Source organism: Octopus bimaculoides, chromosome 27 (genome assembly GCF_046866305.1).
Source record: "Octopus bimaculoides isolate indiv1 chromosome 27, ASM4686630v1, whole genome shotgun sequence".
Classification (NCBI taxonomy): Eukaryota; Metazoa; Mollusca; class Cephalopoda; order Octopoda; family Octopodidae; genus Octopus; species Octopus bimaculoides.
In genome coordinates this window covers 3,043,818-3,068,337 of record NC_142954.1, presented here as the reverse complement: position 1 = coordinate 3,068,337, position 24,520 = coordinate 3,043,818, and the positions used below count along the sequence as shown (strand labels likewise).

General features: G+C 37.9%; 2 protein-coding genes across 6 annotated transcripts in view; both read right to left on the bottom strand.

Moving 5' to 3' along the window:
* The window catches only part of LOC106871149 (transcriptional repressor NF-X1), a 23,636-nt gene extending 12,474 nt beyond the window's left edge, over positions 1-11,162 (bottom strand). Inside the window, exons 1-7 of the mRNA XM_089343475.1 lie at positions 11,069-11,162; positions 5,260-6,508; positions 4,222-4,386; positions 2,935-3,012; positions 1,759-1,861; positions 1,015-1,086; positions 714-853 (exon numbers count right to left, since the gene is read on the bottom strand). Of these exons, the coding sequence (XP_089199601.1) occupies positions 714-853; positions 1,015-1,086; positions 1,759-1,861; positions 2,935-3,012; positions 4,222-4,386; positions 5,260-6,496 (1,795 nt within the window). The 5' untranslated portion in view covers positions 6,497-6,508; positions 11,069-11,162. The remainder of the gene's footprint in view (positions 1-713; positions 854-1,014; positions 1,087-1,758; positions 1,862-2,934; positions 3,013-4,221; positions 4,387-5,259; positions 6,509-11,068) is intronic.
* Positions 11,163-13,155: 1,993 nt separating this feature from the next.
* The window catches only part of LOC106871147 (transcription initiation protein SPT3 homolog), a 104,623-nt gene continuing 93,258 nt past the window's right edge, over positions 13,156-24,520 (bottom strand). For all 5 annotated transcript variants that reach the window (XM_089343645.1, XM_089343647.1, XM_089343646.1 and 2 more), the window contains 6 exons: positions 24,204-24,265; positions 17,407-17,482; positions 16,302-16,423; positions 15,472-15,696; positions 14,332-14,445; positions 13,156-14,152 (listed from right to left, as the gene is read on the bottom strand). In XM_089343645.1, the coding sequence (XP_089199771.1) occupies positions 14,105-14,152; positions 14,332-14,445; positions 15,472-15,696; positions 16,302-16,423; positions 17,407-17,482; positions 24,204-24,265 (647 nt within the window). In that variant the 3' untranslated portion in view covers positions 13,156-14,104. The remainder of the gene's footprint in view (positions 14,153-14,331; positions 14,446-15,471; positions 15,697-16,301; positions 16,424-17,406; positions 17,483-24,203; positions 24,266-24,520) is intronic.

Sequence of the window (24,520 nt, the reverse complement as noted above, 5' to 3'; positions counted from 1 at the left end):
TTTGATGGAAGGTTGTTATTCAGAACACTCTAAAAGCATGGAGATTTATATCGTAAAAGCTGAAGTGCTATCTGTTGGATTGGTGACAGGAGAGTTAAGACAAACATGATGGAAAGGTCTGGAATCTAAATCTTATGACTAAGATATTTCTTAGAAAATTACTATTTTTAAATCTCACAACGAGAGTACTTTGAAGTAAAGATTGTTTGGCAACAGAACAGGGCTGTCCTGGTTTAGGACGAATTTTGCTGTAATTTAGCCCCAGGAGACATTGTCACCAACTGGCTATACGACACGATTTGTGTCCTTACATATACACACACACACACATACATATATATATATATATATATATATATACATATATACGACGGGCTTCTTTCAGTTTCCGTCTACCAGATCCACTCACAAGGCTTTGGTCAGCCCAAGGCTATAATAGAAGACACTTTCCCAAGGTGCCACGCAGTGGGAATGAACCCGGAACCATGTGGTTGGTAAGCAAGCTACTTACCACACAGCCACTCCTGCGAAGGATATTTCTGTTGAAATACCTTATCCTTTGTTTTAAATTAATTGTGATACCTTGTGGTATTTCTTCTTGCTTTTAATATTCTGGTTTGAAATCCTAGCAATGTTTTTTAAACACAGAAATTTTAAAAAAGTGAGAAGGGAGATAACTATAATAAGGGAGATAATTGCTGTAAAAATCTTACTTTGTTTCATGACAACCTCGCAGTCACCGCAGTCTCCGGAATGGCAGACTTTTAGACAGGAATGAACAGCACAAGTAAATGGTTTACCACAAACCTCTTCGCACTGGAATACATTACTCAATCCACACTTCATTAATTGACTGCGAAAACGGGGGAAAATAGAGGAAAAATAGAAACTAGTAACTCATAAACAAACGAACATATATTATACAGACACGTGGCTGAGATACAATTATTGGAACTAGGAAAGTAATTAAAACAGAAAATCAAGAATGAAGAATTGATCAGGTAAGAGACAAACCTTTTCTTGCCACAGATACATTTCTTGTTGACAGTTAAATGACAGGAAGGGCACGGCCCAGGATGGCAGGACCTGAAATTAAAAATATAAATATTACATATATATATATATATATATATATATATATACATACATACATATATGTCGCCATGATTAATCGCTGACAAAACATTCAATTTTTTTTTCTCCGTGTTTTTTTCCTTGTTTTCTCCGTATTTTTTCTGTTGAAGAGTGTAGCTCGATACGTTAAAGACTTTCTGTATTCCCGAGCCTCAAACTGATACATCCTTTTGCTGTTTACACCACCTGTCCTCGTCTGTTGTTGTTGTTTTTTTTTCGTACATTCTCCCATACATACATACATACTTCGTTTTTGTATCTGGTTTACAAACATGCGTACAAACAGACACAAGAGAATACAGCTCCAACAATGAGAACCCAGGGTTGGGTTCAAAATTCTACCAGGACACCTGATGAAGGATAGAGAGTGAGAAGGGAGATAACAATCGAGACGTTGTAGTAGCAATAAACAAGATGAGGACAAATATTCGTCGAATGTAAATAATTAATTCGTTTTATTGGCCACAAGGGCTAATATCAATCAAAAACATGTAAGGACGAAGGTTACAAAAGGTTTTGTCCGAAAAGTAGAAAAACGTTCGTGTAAACAGAGGAAGAAAACGGAGAAAGATATAACAAATAAATTAAATAATAAACAAGAAACTGTTGAAAGAAAGAACTTACAATGTACAGAGATGTGGACAAAACTGGTTCCTCTTTTTGCGACATGGCTCCCCACAACAATGTGGCGTATCATAATGGTTCCACTGTGGATTCACCATTTTACCTGGAATGATAAAGGATTTTTTTTTTGTGTGGAATCATTGGAATGTCTAGCAGACAGGAATTTCTCTGGTTTAACCCTTTAGCAGTGAAACTTGACCCGTATCTGGCCAAAATGTTTTTACCCGTTTTATATTCAATCCTGGCCAGATCTAGCCTTTCACACCTAGCCTACACTGTCATTCGACAAACAAGCACTTACATCATTGAAATCTCACAGCTACGAGATAATCCTGGATTAATTTGAAACACTGTGAAGTCAATAAATAAGCATTACATTTGACAGAGTAATCATCATCATCGTCATTTAACGTCCAATCTCCATGCTGGCATGGCTGGATAGGACACTTTGACAAGAGGAGGAAAGCTGGAGAGCTGCCCAAGCTCCAAGTGTCTGCTTTCGCTTGCTTCCTGCAACTGGATGCTCTTCCTAACGCCGACCATTTTACAGAGTGTATCAACATCATCGTCATCATTTAAAATCCGTTTTCCATGCTGGCATGCGTTTCACAGGAGCTGGCCAACTAAAGAGCTGCCCAGGTGCCATTTCTGTTTCGGCAGGGTTTCTATGGCTGAATGCCCTCCCTAATGCCAACCATTTTACAGAGAGTACTGGGTGCTTTCCATGTGGCACCAGCACTCACAAGCCTGCAAAATTAGGGATGCTCAGCTGGAGAGGGTTGCAGGGGACAAGCCTGTATGGAAGGACAACCACGCTTTAACTTCTCAAGCACAACAAAGCCACCAGGAGTCTTGGACCCCTTGTCATCCCCTTTGTGAAGCCCAACATCTGGAGATCCTTTCTCACCACTTCATGCCACATGTTCCAATCAGTCCCACACTCATTAATCACCAGGTAGCTATAAAGTAGATGAGGAAGAACGAGTATGGTGGATAGTGGTCATTCAAAAGAGAACCTACAGGGAAACTGAATTTGAGACGTTTTGGCACAGCTATTTTGGCCCATAATCCCCAGGGTGTATGGATAGCCCCAAGTTAAGAATCCCTGCGCTGAATAAATACTACATGAGAGGGACAATGCAAAAAAAAAAAAGCCAAAAAGACAAAGAAACTTACCACAGAAGCACTTGTATTGTCTGGGAATCTGGTTTGATACTGCTTGACATACAGGACACCTCCAGCCTTTATTATCGTCTGCGGAAAACAGAGACAAAAGCAGATATAACAAACACTGACAAGATTATTTACCACTTTTATTTACATTATTTACATTTGACGGATATTTGTCCTCATCTTGTTTGTTGTTAAAACAACGTTTCGGCTGATATTCCTTCCAGCCTTCATCAAGTGTCTTGGGGAAATTTCGAACCTGGGTTCTCATTCCTAAGGTATTCTTCAATGTTATCATTATGTTATCAAGCCAACCAAAGCCTTGTGAAGGGATTTAGTAGATGGAGACTATAAGAAGCCTGTCATATATGTGTCTGTGTGTCTTTGTCTCCGACCACCACTTGACAACCAGTGCTGGTTTGTTTACATCCCTGTAACTTAATAGTTTGACAAAAGTTTAACAGAATAATTACCATCACCATAGGCATAGGAGTGGCTGTGTGCTAAGAAGTCTGCTTCCCAACCACATGGTTCCAGGTTCAGTCCCACTGTGTGGCACCCTGGGCAAGTGTCTTCTACTACAGACTCAAGCCAATCAAAGCCTTGAGTGGATTTAGTCAGAGGCTTCTTCCAGAAGCCTGTCATATATATATATATATATATATATATATATATATATATATATATATATATATGTATGTATTTATTTTCTCCTAGTAATAAATAACTCGGATAAAATAAATTGGTTAATAGATACCAGGGTAGCAAAAATCACAAAATAACTGTGGTGTAACTCCTGTTTATGAGGTAGAAACTCCTTGATATTTTGGGTACTTGAGTATATATAGATTTAAAGAATGGAGTAAACGCATATTATAACTGCATACTTTTATTCCGACATATGTTTCGAAGAATTACAATTTATGTGATCCATAGGAATGTTAAAAATGTAAACTTCTCCTCAGGGAAATGTATGGGAACCAGCTTAAACATAAGACATTACAACCTGAGGACAAGTTTACATTTTTAAATTTATATATATATGTGTGTGTGTGTGTGTGTGTATGTGTGTGTGTGTGTGTGTCCCACCACAACTTGACAACCAGTGTTGGTTTGATTACATCTCTGTAACTTAGCAGTTCAACTGAAGTGACTAACAGAATAAGTAACAGGTTAAAAAAAAAAATTAATTACTGGGATTAATTAATTCAACTTAAAACTCTTCAAGGATGCACACTCTTATGACAAAAACAAGATACAAAAAAAAAAGAAGAAAATAAAGGCCAACAGTACCTGTGACGACAGCAGCTGCAGGTGAGAGGGCCCATTTCTTGATGCAGGGCATATGGAAGACGTTATAGCAATGCATGCAACTCCATATTGGTGCATCAGGATAGACAATGCAGCAACACACCATGCACTCGTACTTGCAGTTCCGCAGCTGTTGACTCAACAAATCTGAATTAGGAATGAAACACATATTGTCCGTCAGGTTTCTTCTACCAAATATATACACCAATATATATATATACACGCTGCCAATGTTTTAATTAATTTGTAAATTTCTGAAGAATTGTAGAGGGATTTAGGAAAATGATTGTTTCGATAAGTGCTTTTATTAAGATGGTGTTTGGAATGGAACAAAAGGCAAATATATATTGGGATATTTAAGATTGTGTTTGGGACATAATAAAAGACAAATGACAGTTGTTGGCATTCCGTCGCTTACGACGACGAGGGTTCCAGTTGATCCGATCAACAGAACAGCCTGCTCGTGAAATTAACGTGCAAGTGGCTGAGCACTCCACAGACACGTGTACCCTTAACATAGTTCTCGGGGATATTCAGCGTGACACAGAGTGTGACAAGGCTGACCCTTTGAATTACAGGCACAACAGAAACAGGAAGTAAGAGTGAGAGAAAGTTGTGGTGAAAGAGTACAGCAGGGTTCACCACCATCCCCTGCCGGAGCCTCGTGGAGCTTTAGGTGTCTTTGCTCAATAAACACTCACAACGTCAGGTCTGGGAATCGAAACCGCGATCCTATGACCGCAAGTCCGCTGCCCTAACCACTGGGCCATTGCGCCTCCACAAAAAAGATAAATACACAGGGTGCGATGAATAAACTGTCTAGATTACGCAAAAATGAAAGATAGAGATGGGGAGAGTCAGAGAGATGGTTGGGGATATGTGTCAGGACACACCCTCAAGGGACAGTGTGGGGGTTGAATATAAGGGGTGGGATATAAGTGAACTGAGGATTGGACTAGGTGAGTACGTAGGAAGGGGACAGAAGGAAAACTTTCATAAGAATGCAAAAAAGAGACATACCTCTTTGATTCTCATCATCCATCTCATTAGCAGAATCATCATCATCATCTTCATATTCCTTCTTACCCAAAGATTCTCTTTGATTCCTCTCTTTGTTGTATTCTTTCTTCGCTTTCCAAGGAACGCTTGATCTCTGGTAGTCCCGATCATGGGAGCGAACCTGTCGAAACTCCTCGGAGTGTCTCGCAGGCCGCGGAGCGTATCTGCTGCTTTGCTTATTTTTCGGTAAGCCTTCAAGTTTGTTCATTCTTTCGTGGTTCCCAGAGAAGTTATCTTTCGTGTTTGAAGGAGCTCTCTCCTTATTAGGGTTCCTGTCCCCTGATTTATCATACCAATTTCTACCATTCCTTGAATAGTTGTTACTCACATGCTTATTCCGAGGCTTTGACTGATAAGAAGAATCGGTCGTGTGGAAATTTTCTTGCAACGACATATTGGAAGGCGTACTTGATGCCATAGCATTCATTCTTTCATTAGTCTCATCCAACGTGGCGCTTCTATTGTGAGCTTCTCCCAAATGGCTCCAATGTGGTGTTCTGTCATCAGACACAACCAAAGCGGCGCTGTTGTGAGGCTCGCCGGAATAGTAATAAGCATTTCTTTCAAACGATAAATTATGATTTCTTTGACCTAACGGTGGGTGCTGTTTCTTATTTTGGTATTCATGTGACCAGGCACCATCATGCTGGAAATTGTCTTTGCTATGTTTTGGCTCGTTCCATTTGGATTTTGGATTTGCAGCACCCCTATAGTAATTCTTCTGGTTACTCCAAGAAGACCTGTTAATGTCTACAACTTCAGCACCATTATTTTCATTAAATTTACCATTCCTATTGTCCATCCTGTATGAATGTGCACCTCTGTTCGGGGCCCTTACGTTATTTTGTGGATACTGACCATAAGAGCGGCCCCGTTTTCTTTCGGGGTTATGGAATTTAGGGGTTCTTTTCTCAGTATTTTCTCGCTGATGTCGAGGCATATTGTGTTTCTCTCGTGGACTTTGCTGGTGTCCAGGAAACTGACCGTAATGAGCATATGCGGGCGAACCCATCGCCTGAACTGAGTAGCCATCAGGGTGGACATTACTGTTGATGGTGTGGTAATGCTCGTTAGGAACGAACACTGGAGCAGCACTGTTCAATTGAGAATTACTGTAGGCAGGGGCGACCGATGGAGGAGATCTCGATATGTGACCGGGATAAAATCGTTGATTAGCAAACTGATCAGAATTAGCCATTTCAAAATAAATCTGGGGGAGAAAAAAATAGAAAAAGAGAAAACAGATTTTATTAATACACAGAAGACGTAAGCATAGTTAGAATAGGCACAGGTGTGGCTGTGAGGTAAGTAGCTTCCTTCCCAACCACATGGTTCTGGGTTCAATCCCACTGCATGGCACCTTGAGCCTTTGCTGATTGTGAGCCCAGCTGGTTAGCATCGGGAAGAGCATTCAACCATCAAGACCAGGCCAAAACTGACATAGGAGCACAACACAGTCCTGAAGCTCATTGGATCCTGTCAAACCTTCTAACCCATGCCAGCATGCTAAAACGGACGTTAACCCTTTTTATTGCCACATTTCTATTGAAGCACACTACCTCTCTTTCAATTAATTTCGAAAATAACGAAGAATTTATTAAAATCACTTTGCCATTATTTAGCTGCTGTTTGGAACATATATTAACACGAAATTTTAAAGGAAAGTTTAAAACTTTGAAATAATATATTTGTATCAGAGAATTACATGGGGCCTCCGACAGGTTGGTATTAAAAGGGTTAAATGATGATAACGATGATGATTGTGTTTTGGTTTGAATATAAGGAACCCCCTAATTTTGGAGTGCTTATAATACTAGCCATGTGTAACAAACTTCCATATTTTTTAACCTAATTTTTGACAAGAAAGGGTTCCTTATACACGTTAAAATAGGGTAATTTAGTTTGGATTTGTAATTACATTTTTCATCATTAAATAATTCAAATGACAATATTTAAAATGACCAGACAAGTGAAATGGTACTGTACTAATTGCTTTCGTTAATGAAGGATTGATACGGTATATTCATTGCCTGTGTGGAGGCGCAATGGCCCAGTGGTTAGGGCAGTGGACTCGTGGTCATAGGATCGCGGTTTCGATTCCCAGACCGGGCGTTGTGAGTGTTTATTAAGCGAAAACACCTAAAGGCTCCACGAGGCTCTGGCAGGGGATGGTGGCGAACCCTGCTGTACTCTTTCACCCCAACTTTCTCTCACTCTTACTTCCTGTTTCTGTTGTGCCTGTAATTCAAAGGGTCAACCTTGTCACACTGTGTCACGCTGAATATCCCCGAGAACTACGTTAAGGGTAACACGTGTCTGTGGAGTGCTCAGCCACTTGCACGTTAATTTCACGAGCAGGCTGTTCCGTTGATCGGATCAACTGGAACCGTCGACGTCGTAAGCGACGGAGTGCCAACAACACTAACTGTTTATTGCCTGTGTTGTTATGCAACAGAAGAGACACGTGTGGAACCCTCATCCCTCGTATTTTTTCCTCGATGACAGACAGACAGACAGACAAAACGGAGAGAGCGTCGACAGACAGACAAGACAGTCAGTTGAAGATAAAGTGAGAGAGAGGCAGACATAAACAGATAGATAGAAGGATATATACGGAGAAAGAGAGACAGGTATAGATGTTAATGAAACTGTGTGGTTGGTTTGATGTGTAATTTTACAGTAAAGTATCTACCGAGGTGTCAGGAGTCAACTCATTTAAAAATAGAATATCAAATTTCTTTTAATATTTTTTCCACTGTACAAATGACAGACGGCAGAGGGGGGGAAAAGGGCGGACTTTGAGAAATAATGTACCGTTTTTCTCCCTCGCAGACCGACCTATTTTCCTACTAATTTAACTTTCACTTTCGTTGCTATTTTCCACGAATTTTCACTTCCAGTTTTGTCTTCTATCATAAACCGTTTCTTATCTAAGTTCGAGCAACTTTCCACAACAAGAAGCATAAACAGCTGGCAGCTTTAGTAAAAGCATATTACCTTAACTTCGGTAAATACCGAGATATGTCCGCTGACCTTAATATAGTATTTTAAAATTTGTTTTTTCTTCAATAAGTACTGGGCAAAAGATAGGCGGCTGCTCACGGGAAATTTAACAATACTAACTGAAAGTATTATTATTCGATATTTTCGATTTGTAATAAATTACACGTAAACTGGGTCATTTCTAATTACGAGTTGATAATCGATAATAAACAGTTAAGATGATGTTATAAGAAAATATATATATATACTCGTGTTCTGTGCCTTGGAAAACTTATTGGTAAAATTCAATTTAAAAATATTTAATACTGAGATAGTTACAAGGGAACAAAATTGAGAGGGGTTACAAACTATAGTTACACCTCGAAACATACATTTAGATAATTATGGTCGGTTCGTTGGGTTACCCAGATATTTGCGTCCACAGAGCGCTCGACTTTACATACGTTCCGTCAGACCCTAATAGATGGTGCCCTATAACCTCACATAACTATATAAATGTATATATATGTGTCTGTGTGTATATAGTGTATATGTATACGTCTGTGTGTGTATATATATATGCGTACGTACGTATGTATATTATATATATATATATATGCGTGTGTATGTTTATATGAGTGTGAATGTATACACACACTATATATATATATATATATATATATATATGGCGATCTTTCGGTACTAGTCGGGGTTTTTTTTGTCTTAAAGATGACCTATATATATAGAGAGAGAGAGAGAGACCTTAACATTTTCAACGAAGTAAGTAAACCCACCATACAAGATGTGAAAGTGACATCAGATATTTCACACAAATTGTGGTTTATCAAAAAAGAACTTAGAAAAATAATTAATTAAACGGTTTCCGAGAGACATAACAGGTAAACTGACAATTCATTTGCTTAAGAATTTTTTTTTGCTAAGCACACACCGGACTAAATGAATAGCAGTATTTCTTCCGGTTCTTCCGTTCTGTGTTGACATTCCGAAACTTTCGTCCTTTTCGGAGAGAACAACAGAACGAAGTACTGACCCGGCTCCTCTCCTCAAAATGATTTGCCGACTGCAAAAATAATAACTATTATTATTATTGCTATGTTCTGAGTTCAAATACCACCGAGGTCGACTTTGCCTTTCATCCTCTCGGGATCGATAAATTAAGCACCAGTTTATCACGGGAGTCGAGGTAATTGACAAGTCCACGCCCACCCAAATTCAAACCTTGTGCCTATGGTAGAAAGGGCTATTATTATTATCAATTATTATTATTATTATTATTATTATTATTATTATTAAGACGGCGAGCTGGCAGAATCATTAGCACACCAGGCAAAATGCTGAGCGTCATTTCGTCCGACTTTAAGTTCCGGAGTTCAAATTCCGTCGAGGTTAACTTCGCCTTTCATCCTTTCGGGATCGATTAAATAAGTACCAGTTACGCACTGGGGTCAATGTAATTGACTTAATCCCTTCTCCTAAATTTCACGCTTTGTACCTATAGTTAGAAAGGATTATTACTGTTGCTGTTGATGATGATGATGATGATGATGCATTTTCGAGGAATTACAAGAGAAAGTTTGCCAAAAACGAAAGCAAATACGTCTTGAATGTAAGACAAATGAAACACGGAAGCGGAATCGGTAAAAATGCCAATGGTTTTTATTATAGTTCGGCACGCGGTCAAACCCTGCTTGTCTTTGTATTGAATTATTTCTCTAACATTAATGTTGTGGTTTGAGGGAGATTCAGCTGCTATTTCTAGGCTGGTTTCGTGTAGTAAACTTGGAAGTCGGGAATTAACGGATGTGAAGAAGAATCGAAAGAACGACGAACGAACGAACTAAAAGACGACAGTGAGACAAACTGTCTTTAGAAACGCCGACCTGTGTGTGTGTGTGTGTGTGTGTGTGTGTATGTATATATATGCCTTAAACACACACAAATATAAATATGCTCACATACTTTAGATAGATAGATAGATAGATGTGTCTGTAGAGGTCTGCATGTGATGTTTACCAGAATTATTCCGTTTCGTACTTTTCCAAGTTGAAGGAGATGATATTTAAGAAGGTTTTTAAGTCTTTCGAAGATGTTTAAAGGAATCAAACCCAACAGATTAGATAAAAGTAAAGAATTTCTTCGGTGCGCTCAGACTTCCATAAACAATAACGAATAGATACGTGTGTATCTATATAAATATATATACATACATGCAGTATACGTGTATGCACGTATAATGTTCATCGTTATTTATGAATATATATACACGTAGACATTCACAAATTAATATACAAAGATATTTATAAAAATATACATTATATAATATATAAAATTTACATACATAAACAATGATATATATATATATATATATGGATAACACATATGTGTATACACGAATATATTCTATATAAATTAATAGGTATACCTATATAAATATATACACAATGTATGTATATATAAATCAATATAGATTTATGCGTAAACATATATATGTATACACACAATTATATATATAAATATATATATATACACACACACACAATATGACATTGCAACATATTTATAAATATCGCACCATATATATGTGTGTATATATATATATATATATATATATATATATATATATATATATACATACACACATACATATATATAGATGTACATGTGTATGTATAAAGGAATTGGCAGCAGTGTTTTAACTTGAAGCAATAATCTAAATTCCCAGAATCCTTCTTCTAAACTCCAAGACAAACAAACCCATCAGACTTACCAATTCCGTGTCAAATGTGAAACTGACAATAAAAAAAACCAACAAAAATCATAATAAACCGGTGTAAGGGGAAGTTGATCAAGGGAGATGACTCTCAACACTTGGCGACGGAAGCCAGCGAGAAGAGACTTCGGTGAGGCGGATGTTTATTTAGGGTTGACATCAGGTGTTAATGAGTTTCTTATGTGGTGGGGGTGCTCGAAAGCGGCGAGCTGGAAGAATTGTTAGTATGCCGGATAAAATGCTTAGCGACATTTAATCCGGCTTTACGTTCTGAGTTCAAATTCCAGTCTTCACGGAAGACGGGAAACATGCATGAAGCTGGTGCTCTTTTCCAACCATGTGGCAAGAAAGTAAGGGCACACACGTAAATGTATATGCGACAGGCTCCTTTCAGTTTCCGTCAACTAAATCCATTCACAAGGTTTCGGTTCTCCCAGGACTTTACTGTCGCCCTCCGACGAAAACACAGTCAGTCGATTTACCGTTTTATCGGAAAATAGATATTCTGGTTCTTTGGCCAATGCCTCACACACCCTACGGAGATGTGGTCTTGGAAAATTTCTACTTTCATTATACAACAACCTATGACATAGAGTTGAAAAAATTAGGATAAATTTTTCGGGTTCTTTTTTTTTTTTTTTTTGCAATGATCTCAGTTTCTTGTTTTTTTTTACTTAACCCCTTCCCCGACGACTTTTTTGGGGGACGGGGAAAACGTTTCATTTTCAGACGAATTTTTTTATCGGATGATTTTGCACTCTCATCTGATGTATCCAAGCTTCTAATAGAAGCTTCATACTCATTATCATCCGAGCTTGACATCTGATAAAAACTGAGAAATGCCGAGAAAAACAGATAGAAACCGAGAAATGCCAAGAATTGACATATAAACTCGTCTGTGGCTGCTTTTGAAATTATATGTTTTGGACGAGTTTAATCGTCGCACTCTTAAAAAGACAAATTGGGTGAAGACCAGTTAACAGAATTTGGGTTTCTTACCTCTGATTATAATATCTCAAGTACATCCCAACAGAAACTGTTTTTCTCTCTTTCTAAGATGCTATCTTCAGACAATGAAATTGCAATATGCAAAGTTGAAGTGTGTCAGCAGTTTTTTTTTGTTACACATACACACACACACATATATATGTGTATACATACTTACACATACATATATATATATATATATATATATATATATATATTATAGGTGAACCGCAATATAATGAGGGAGTACTGTATATATGTATAAGTGTGTGTATGTATGTATATATATATACGTGTGTGTGTGTCTTGCACTTATGCCGGTGACATGTTAGAAAACATTGCTCCTTCAGACTACCATTCGTTTCGTAGTTTACAGAATCATTTGGGGGACATAACTTTCGCAAGCCAGGAGGAGGTCGAAACTGACATTTCAGAGTTCTTCGCTTTGAGACCAAACGAGTTTTACATTGATGGGATTAAAAAGCTTGTAAATAGATGGAAGTCATAGATAATCAGGGAAAGTACATTGATGATTAAATTTCAATTAAATATAACATTTGATCACTTGTTTTCTTTATTTAAAATTCGGACAGAACTTATGGGATGACCTGATATATACATATATATATATATATATATATATATACACACAGCAGAGATACTTAGTGTTGCTTGGGATTAAAATGGTATAGTTTACTATTATATTGCTTTTTTGGGGTCATGTGACTGTGGCCATGCTGGAGCACAACCTTTTACTTGTGATTATCCGTTTGTTGTATTTTTGTTAAATTTTTGGAATATATTCATGTAACACTACACACTCCTGATTTCTTCATAGATATATGTATGTATATATGTATATATCTATGTGTGTGTGTCTTTGTGTTTGTCCCCACCACCCACTCATCATCACTTGACAGCCAGCGTTGGTGTGTTTATGTCCTCCATAACTTAGTGGTTTGGTGAAAGAGTCCAACAGAACAGGTACTAGGCTTACAAAGAATAAGTCCTGCGGTTGACTTCTTCGACTAAAATTAAGGCAGTGCTCCAGCATGATCGTGGTCACAAGTAAAACAATAAAAGAAGAAAAGAGTATGCAAGATACAAAATGTCTTTATTCATACAACAGTTCACACAACACATATTTACATATGAAGAATTCCTTGTCTAATTATTCCAATCAGAGGTGGTAGTCATTTGGTCCGGAGAACTATTGGTTAGATGGTCGTTTGGTGAGTGGTGGTCAATTGGATTGGGAGTTAGCTGATGATGTACATATACACAGTGTGTGTTATACACACATACATATACATGCATACACATACACACACACACACACACTTGTACATTATGTAAATACGGAAATACTCCTACACACACGTGTATGCCCACACATACACATTCCGTCATCTATGTATTGATACTCTCTCCCTCACCCAGATAATCACACAATCGTATACAACCACCCATGGGTGAACGGACGGGTAGGTGAATAGTAGATTGGCAGGTGTGGAAAGAAGTAGGTAGGTACTTGGGTAGATAGAGAGGGTGAGATAGGTAGGTAAGTAGGTACTTGTGTAGGTAGATAGATAGATAGAGAGAAGGGGGAATAGGTAGATAGATAGATAGATAGACTGGTTGGTAGGTAGGTAAGGAGGTACGGAGATAGATAGGTAGATAGACTGGTAAGTAGGTACGTAGATAGATAGATAGACTGCTTGGTAGGTAGATAGATAGACTGGTAGGTACGTAGGTAGATAGATAGATTGGTAGGTAAGTAGGTACATAGATAGATTAGTAGGTACATAGATAGATTAGTAGGTACGTAGATAGATAGACTGGTAGGTAGGGAGGAAACTAGGCAGGTAGGTAGGGTATTTATGGAAGTAGGTAGGTCAGTAGATAGGTAAATTATGGAAAAGGGCAGTTTAAGTTTAGCAAGACAGTGCCAAACATCTTATCATGTCCAAATATAAAAGGAGAATATCTGACTGGTTGAAGACACAGAAGGACAATTCTTGAAGAAGACTGGACTCTGATGACTGCTCAAAGACAAAGAAGAACATTCCTTGGAGATGATCCAGCAACTCGCTTCTGGAAGAGAGAAGCAAAGTGTTACGTTTCAATGTATGATTTTCTTAGGCAATAACGTAAATAATACAGTTCTATATTTAAGAGAAGAGGAATTATTTACATTTGATGGATATTTACATTGAATGGTGATGATAATGATATGTGTGTGTGTGTGTATCAGTCTCTCCAAACATACTTACAACTGCTCCAGAAAAGGGACCTGGCATTTCACTGTATCGTCGAAGTGCTTCTCGGATATCAGCTGGAGTAATGGCTTGGAAGGTCTGCAATTCAAGTTGGTTGGCTGGAACATTCTAGAAAGAGATAAAAAGAGAAACTAGTAAAAGAAAGGACATAAAAATCCAAAGACTATAAACATTATATATATATATAAATATACATACAGAATATATATACAGAATTTTATGTGTGTGTGTATATATATATATATATATATATATATATATACACAGAATATATACAAATTTACAGAAAACAAAAGATGAAGACAGTTGCAGGAACAAATAGGTGTATTAGTTTAATGCTCAGGTAGAATGGAAAAGTCTTTGATATTTCAAATCTATGCTCTTTGATAGAAAAGATTAGAGTTAAAGGAACGGAGAGAGAGAAAAATGTGTAGGGATCAACAATTCAACATGTGCGTGTGTGTGTGTATACACACATCATCATCGTTTAATGTCCGCTTTCCAAGCTAGCATGGGTTGGACGATTTGACTGAGTACTGGTGAAACCAGATGGCTACACCAGGCTTCAATCTGATTTGGCAGAGTTTCTACAGCTGGATGCCCTTCCTAAAGCCAACCACTCCAAGAATGTAGTGGGTGCTTTTACGTGCCACCGGCACAAGAGCCAGTCACACGGTACTGGCAATGGCCTCGCTCAAAAAGGTATTTTTTACATGCCACCTGCACGGGAGCCAGTCCAGCGGCACTGGCAACGACCTCACTCAAATGATTTTCTAATGTGCCACCAGCACAAGTGCTAGAAGGCAACGCTGGTAACGACTACGCTCAAATGGTGCTATTTACAGGCCAGTAGCATGGAAGCCAGACACACACACACACATATATATATATATATATATATACACACGTGTACATACTCATACATACATACATGTATGTATATAGTGATAATAAGGTTAGTCAAAAGAAATGAAGGAATTGTTCTTTGGTTTATTTATGCAAAGGTAAAGAAAGTCTTCAAATGGAATGAAATTAAAAAAAATAAAGTGATATAAAATAAAATATTCACAGCTTTACATTCAACTACTTTCCATCCAGCACTTGAGAATGTTTATGCCTCTACAATATACTTACTTGGTTGGGGGAGACAAGTCCAGCCCCTTTTGTTCCCGTCTGTCCTGAAGGCTGACAACCAGACCCAGTATTGTTGATGATGTTCTCCTGGAAGGGCTCATAGAAATTACATGTGCTGGGTATGTTTTTTACTAACGGGTGAGCAGAGCTGCCGATGTGTTTAACCATGGGGTCGGCCGCACTGCCCATTGCTTCTCTCTGGACAATTAATGCCAGGTCTATCAACTGTGAAGATAAAGAGGAAGACAATGTTAAAGATGGTATATGAAAAAACCCAGCATCACCACGACCACCACCACTACTACTACTACTACTACCAACAAATTCTGCTGGGGTCGAATTTGCCTTTCATCCTTTCAGGGTCGATAAATTAAATACCAGTTAAGTACTGGGGTTGATATAATCGACTTATTTCCCTCCCCCAAATTTCAGGTCTGATGCCTATAGTAGAAAGGATTATTATTATTATTATTATTATTATTATTATTATTATTATATGAAAACTCACAGTTTATTTTGTTGGGTATGATGGAAAGTGTCAACTGTCCCCAGCCAGCAGACTAAGGTGACACTTGTTTACTGGTCACGCTTCAAGAACGCTGCGAAGAATTCTTGCAGTTCCAAGTAATAATAATAATAATAATAATTATTATTATTATTATTATTATTATTATTATTATTATTACTACTACTACTACTACTACTACTACGATACATGATAAGTACAACAGTTTAGAAAGACAAAACACAATATACAACAACAACAAAAACAAAATACCCAAACAACAAAACAAAACAAATTTAACAACAGAGATCAATATATTTCTCACCTGTGCAATTGTCTCGTAAGCCAGGTAACTGAACATCTCAAGAGCTAAAGGATTAGGCTTAGGTTCAACACACACGCCAGACATGAGCCAGTCTTTAAAACGCTGCGACTTATATTTACGGGCTGGAAAAAATAAAGAGAACAATTAATTACAATTAATTAAAAATAATTAATTGTTTTTTTTTTTGTTTTTTTTTTACTCCTTTACTTGTTTTAGTCATTTGACTGTGGCCATGCTGGAGCACTGCCTTTAGTCGAACAAATCAACCCCAGGACTTATTCTTTGTAAGCCTAGTATTTTTTTTCTATCGGTCTCTTTTGCCGAACCGCTAAGTTACAGGGACATAAACACACCAACATTAGTTGTCAAGTAATGGTGGTGGGGGGAGACAGACACAAACACACACACACATATATGACAGGCTTCTTTCAGTTTCTGTCTACCAAATCCACTCACAATGCTTTGGTTGGCCCAAGGCTATAGTGAAAGACACGTGCCCAAGGTGCCAACAGTGGGACTGAACCCAGAACTGGGTGGACACTAAGCAAGCTACTTACCACACAACCACTCCCATATGTATACACACATTAAATTAGCAGAGACATTAATGTGACAGAATAAAATGCCTTGTAGTATTTGCTCCAGACTTTTACATTCTGAGTTCAAATCCAGCAGAGGTCAGCTTTGCCTTTAATTATTTCAGGGTTGATATAATACAATGTTTATTCCGGTTCTGTCTCTTCTGTATCCTGGAAAGATAGACTTAACCCATCTTAACTCATTTAAGTGGGCCCTTGGATTTGATTCAGCCCGCCAGTTTGAGGGCAACTTCATCGCTTTCCATCATTCACCAGTGTCGGTCTTAGAGAAAAATGAGAGAGTGGCACCTTGAGCAAGTCTTTTCTACTATTTATAAACCCTGGGCCGATCAAAGCCTTAGGAGTGAATTTGGTAGATGTACACTGTCAGAAGCCTGTTCTGTGGGGCGGGGGTGGGGGGTGCATGTGGGTTTGGGGTTTGTGTATGTATGTGTGTATATTTGTGTGTGTGTAAGTGCGTGTGTGTGTGTAAGTTACTCTAACAAACATTTGGTTTTAATACTCACAGAAGTTGACTTGGCGTGATTCACAGAACTCTCGATATTGCTGTGGGTCCATGTGACGAGACAGTAACTCAGCTCTCTGAAACAGACACCATAACATAACATGTATATGATATATATAGCTTACAGCCACTTCTGCTAAAAGATACAATGGGCTCATAGTTGAGTGTTTGAGTAACACTTTATAGCTCCCTCAGAGCAACAAATAGGAAATGCAATTCAATTGAGAAAAGAATTATATTTGTGCATATATAAATAAGAAAAAATATTACTATATATACATACATATATATACATATATATATATAAATATATATATATATATATATATATTAATAATAATAAAGGAGTTACAACGCAAAAACGTATATATTTAAATGAACATATTTATCTTCTTCAATATATATTTCAGTATAAAGAATTCATTAAGAGACTTAATAAATCAAAATTTCTTTACACATCTTCAGGAAAAAATAAATATAACACCAGAAAACTACATTCGGTGATGATTTTTTGAGTTAGCTTACCAATTATTTTTGTTGGTAATTAATTTATAATATATATATATATATATATATATATATATATATATATATATATATATATATATAAGTCAGTAAATAGTGGGGTTGTGTCAACCGCACGTGGAGAAATAATAGGAAAATGAAGAATAAGGCAGAATGCTAAACTGGAAGCATATTTTAATAAAGATTTCTAGCCGGCTTTCATTGTGAAGCAAATTTTCAAGAAGGAGAATGAAAATGTTTTTTACAAAGAAGTACAAAATGAAGAAAATAATATATAAAAAAAATAATATATAGAAAAATAAATATACCAATACATTATATTGTCTTTGAGCTTTTAAAGTTCAATGGTAATCCATGTGTATAATGGTTGGAAAAATAAGGATGCATGAGGATTGAGAGTTTTGTTAGGTTTAAAAAAAGGGTTAAAAGTTTGTGTTAAGCAGGAAGTGTGGTGTCAAAACAGGAAGTGTGTGTAAGGGGAGACAAATGTTTTTAGTTGGAGTTATGAACTCTTTTTCTAGAAATTCCAACCATTTCTTAACACACATACCCCTCAGTGACCTTATTTCTCTAGGAACAGACATAAACTTCCTGTTGAAAAAGAGTTCATAACTCCAACTAAAAACATTTGTCTCCCCTTACACACACTTCCTGTTTTGACATCACACTTCCTGTTTAACACAAACTTTTAACCCATTTTTTAAACCTAACACAACTCTCAACTCTCATGCATCCTTATTTTTCCAACCATTATATACATGAACTACCACTGAACTTCAAAAGCTCAAAGACAATATAATGTATTGGTTTATTATTTTTTTTTATATATTATTTTCTTCATTTTGTACTTCTTTGTAAAAAAGATGATGATGATGATGGTATATATGGTTCAAATTTACAGAAAACAAAACACGAAGACAGGTGTAGGAACAACAAGCAGGTATATTAGTTCAACGCTCAGGAAGAATGGAAAAGCCTTTTACGTTTCGAACCTTTGCTGTTCAACAGAAAGGATTAAGAAGCCAAAAAAAAAAAAAAAAAAAACGGAGAAAGAATAAGAAGAAAAAAAAGAGAGAGAAAATGTGTAGAAATTAACGGTTCAACACACACACATACACAGACATTTTTGTTATGGATTGTATTCAAACACGAACATCTACTTTTATAAACTTGGCACTGTTCTTTCTGAATGTCAGCTGGAAATCCAACACAAGAACCAAGCAATATTTCATTTCAAATCAAAGGGGTGGTCTATACGCGGCCTTTTCATCTGGTAGTAATAGCAGCCAAATGTCTAGCAGACCACGTTCTACCGTTTATAAAAAATACTTAACAAAATATTGGATCAATTTAGTCGTGTAAATGAGACCAGTTACCATGATAAGTGAAGATACATTATCTTTGTCATAACAGACGAGACGGTCACGGCTGGAACGCCTTCCATAAATGTCTGTAAGAAGCTTTTCCCGAGACTAAAAGACAATTCTATCAACGATTGTAAAAACGCTATTACCAGACAAGGGAGCCAACTCTTTATATGAGTTGCGTCCCTTTGATTTTTTTCTTTTTTTCTTTCTATTGTCTTTGAGACAACGATACATTCCTTCGGTTAATTTAAATAATTGTTCATAATTTTAGACATAAGGCCAGCGACTTTCAGAGGAGGGGGGTTTGTCGGCTTCAGCGACTCCATTACTGGACCTGAACTTTATTTTATCGCTCCTCGAAGAATAGAAAAGCAAAGAGTTAGCCGCAGCGGAATTTGAACTCAAAGCATTAAAGAGCAGGAAACAAACAACACAAGGTATTTTTTCCAACGCTCTAACGACTCTACTGGTTCCAATCCATCCCCCAACCCCATTTAACCTCCATAATAAAATGATGCTTAGTAGATGTTGAGGAATTATTTACACTATTTACATTTGTCCTCATCTTGTTTGTTGTTAACACAACGTTTCCAGCACACAAGTCCTTGGTTTCAATGGCTGCTGTACCAACCTCCCTATTCTCCTGATTTCGTCCCCATATAACTATCATTTGTTCCCCAACATGAACAAACACTTGTCTGGGAACCAGTATTGCAGTAATGATTCCCAGACCGGGCGTTGTGAGTGTTTATTGAGCGAAAACACCTAAAAGCTCCACGAGGCTCCGGCAGGGGATGGTGGCGAACCCTGCTGTACTCTTCCACCACAACTTTCTCTCACTCTTTCTTCCTGTTTCTGCTGTGCCTGTAATTCAAAGGGTCAGTCTTGTCACACACTGTGTCACGCTGAATATCCCCCGAGAACTACGTTAAGGGTACACGTGTCTGTGGAGTGCTCAGCCACTTGCACGTTAATTTCACGAGCAGGCTGTTCCGTTGATCGGATCAACTGGAACCCTCGTCGTCGTAACCGACGGAGTGCCAACAACATGGTGATTGATGATGTAAAGTCTATTTCTCAGCATATTGGCATAGAAATTTTTTCTTTTACCCTTATTTATAATTGTTTATAATTTTCACCTTTAAAGGTATTTTTGATATGCTGGCCACTTTGATGAAATTTTTTTAAAAAACTTTTATCCTATATTAGAAGTATATATATATATATATATATATATATATATATACGTATATATATCTTCATCTATCTATCTATATATATATATATGCACACAAGGGGGTGCTGAAAAGTTCCTGGTTTTGGGTAAAAGAAAATACAGGAGGATTCATTTAATTTATGATTTTATTCACCATATTCCCCTCTCAGATTCACACACTTACTGCAGCAGTCCTTCAGTTTTTACTAACCCCTGTAAAACAACTCGGAATGTTGGGCTTCCAACCAATCCTTTCATGACACCCTTAAATACATAAACTTTTCATCCCCACTTTTTTGTAGTTATTCAGGAGGACAACAAGACTTTGAATTCTACTCCACATACCCCCAACTCCAAGGTACCTGTACGTCTACACCCACTCTCACTTCTAATGACTGACCTTAAGCCACATATCTCACTCCAGCTGTCCACCAAGTTTGTGAGTCAGTGAAGTGGTTGCGCAGCGTGTGTCAGTGAGGGCTTTCATTCCTTTCTCTGCATACCAGAACTTCCTCACTGTGAAGGTAGGAGTGCCTTTACCTGGTCAACAGAGGAGCTATCACGTTACCAGTTGGATTTGGTCGGACCAGTATTTTGTGCACGCACACAGACACACGAGCATTCATATGCACACACACAAACACCACATGCACTAAGACACGCATGCATACACACACACACGCAAACACTCATACACACCCACACACATACACTCATACACACAAACACACACACACACACACACACACAAGCATAATCATCTACACACAAACACCACATGCACAAACACACACACACCAATACACATGCACAAACAGAAATACACCCACACACCAATACACATGCAAGCACATACACACACACACACATACACTAATACACACACAAACATTCATACATCCACACACATACTTATACACATGCACACACACTAACAATCATACACACACACAAACACTCATACACACATCATGAATTCTATTCAAGCAATTGACAATTGAGTGCACAGACTTATAACAAAGACGAAATTTCTTGTGCTGTTTTCATGACTCACCCCAGCAGTGATGTTCGTCTGATCCCCAACATATATAGAAATGTGTTTTTAATACAAGTCTTCAAAGAGTTTTTTTTTTAATCTCAACTTCATAGCATCAGGCCTTCTTACAGTGTGTATACATTTAGTATGATACACAAATGACTTAGCGATCAGGGTATTGCACACACAATCGTGAGATGTTAGTTTCCATTTCTGGATTGGTTGGTATGTTGTGTTCTTGAACAAAACACTGCATCTCATGTTGCTCACTTAGACACCTGACATGTGGCACCTGTACAGGTGTCAGTTTGATCGAGGCAATGACCTGATATACAACACATATTTTGATCACTATAAAAAAATCATTTCTGCAGGGTTGTTTAGTAAGAAAATGCAGGGTCCTCATCTGACATTGAGCAACGAGGAAGGTTCATGGTAATAACATATACAGGAAAGGCATCCAAATATAGAAACTATGCCAAAGATAAAACTGGATGTCAATGCTCCCACTGGAAAATACCATGATAGCTGCACCGCAGACATCCAAGAACTGCCAGTGACTGCACAGGATGTAAGAATGAAATCTATAGGTGATGAGAAGCAAAAGCGAAATCGTGATGGCACCTGTACCAGTAGATCACTAAGCAGCATTGTTGTACCCACCTATCATTGATTCTGGGGGTTTTGGCAGTTGACCCAAAACATTTCAAATTACCCATGATCTTTGCTAAAGTCACCCTATTTCATACACCAAAATATCATCATCATCATCATCATTTAATGTCCATTGTCCATGCTAGCATGGGTTGGACGGTTTGAACAGGGCTGGGAGGCTGCACCAATCTTCAGTCTGATTTGGCATGGTTTTCTATGGCTGGATGCCTTTCCAAACGCCAACCCCATTCCAAGAAAGCAATGGGTGCCAGTGGCATGGGTTCCAGTTGTGTGAAACCAGTATCTGCCATAACTACAATTCTGACTTAGCTTGATGGGTCTTCTTCAGGAATTAGTGGCCCCTTTTTAGATTGCCTACTTTTCTTAAGTGCTGTACCTGTTTCACAGCCCTCAGCAATCATGGATCTCTCCATGCCAAATTCTGGAGATTCATGGATTTTTATCTTGGAAAAACACAACAGTGGTTTTCTGCTGCCTTCTGGTGGTATATTTACCATTTATTTTTTTAATGTTTTCTCTCATGAGTTCACTCTTGAGGGCACGGGACCTATTTAACCCTTAAATATCAGAGCATGTCCATACTCTGGTGGGGCTATGTGATGCATGTTTAGTGACCAACCATCTTCTGATTTCTGATTAACAAGAACCTGCTTTGCCTCGTTCCCTTATGCCCCTCCCCTCAAGTTTATCTGTCTTGTGAGCTGCCTGGTTCCCTCGCTGGGTGCTGGGGACACAAGAAAAACATCTTGCATGCAGTGGAAAGTGGTTGGTGTTATGAAGGACATCCAGCCATAGAAACCATGTTAGAGTCGACACTAGGGCCTGATGCAGTTCTTGAGCCTGTCAGATCTTGTCAAACTGTCCGCAACCCATGCCAGCAAGGGACACAGCCCAAACGTTAAATGAGAATGATGATGATGATGATGGTGAAGAGGGCAATGCACTTGCTAACATACACTTTGCAGAACAATGAGGGCAGTTGAGATCAGTGTGGTCAGTTAGTTTTGGTTTCAGTGTTTGTTCGTTTTTTTTTTCAGGTCGATGTCCTGACCACGGGGTGGGAATAGAGAAAAACAAGAAAAACAGAAAAACACCAATGGGAAGATAAAAAGACGAGAAGAGAGAGAGGGGGAAAGAGAAGAGAGAGAGTTGGGTGGCAGAGGGGCAAAGAAAAGGCGGGGAGAGGGGAAGAGAGATCTGACAAATAGCTTTTATGTTGATAAGGAGTCATTAAACTGAACACACCTATGTATGAGAAATATATATATATATATACACATATATACATATACATACATATATATATATATATATATATATAGATATGTATATGTATATATATATATATATATATATATATATATATATATATATATCAAACACACAATACCAAATATATATATAGAGAGAGAAGAACATGAACATAACACACATTTATTGTGTGTGTGTGTGTTGTTGTTGTTCCGGCTGTTTCCACATTTTTCGGTGTTTTCTTTGATCAGGTCTTCCAGATATTTCTGGTCACATGACCTTGGACGGACCACAAAAGAACCGACAAAAACAAATTGCAACTATATTTATCATTATTCCAGGATCTTCTCAAGAAACATGGGACAATTAAATACATTTTGTTTTTTTCATAATTAGCAAACATGCACGCTCTCATGAATCAAAACCGAAAGTGACAGGAGGGAGGAATGCTAATGCCTCGTCAACATGCAAGAAATAGCAGCTAAATGTCTCGCAAATTTATACTGTACCAGCAGGAAAAAAAGGAGGCAGATGTTAGCTAATGTTGCTTTATATCATCATCATCAATTAACGTCTGCCTTCCATGCTGGCATGGGTTAGATCGTTTGACAGGGACTGGCCAGGCAGGAGCCTGCCCCAGACTTCTGCGTCTGTTTTGGCAATAGGTATTTAAATTTTTTTAGAATTTTTTGCGGAGGGTGAAAGTGGTAACAAGAATTTGAACTTACCACAAGCCTGTCTTGTTTCACTTCGTCCATTGAATCATCATCGAACAGCATCAGGAGTTCACCTGAAGAAGAAATAAAAAAAACAAAAACAACAGGTCATCATTATCATCAGCATCATCATCGTTGTCACCATCCCCGTCACAGTCCCCAGCATCATCATTGTCATCATTGATACACACTGATGTAACTGTTGTTGTTGGCGCTCCGTCGCTTACGGCGACGAGGGTTCCAGTTAATCTGATCAACGGAACAGCCTGCTTGTGAAATTAACGTGCAAGTGGCTGAGCACTCCACAGACACGTGTACCCTTAACGTAG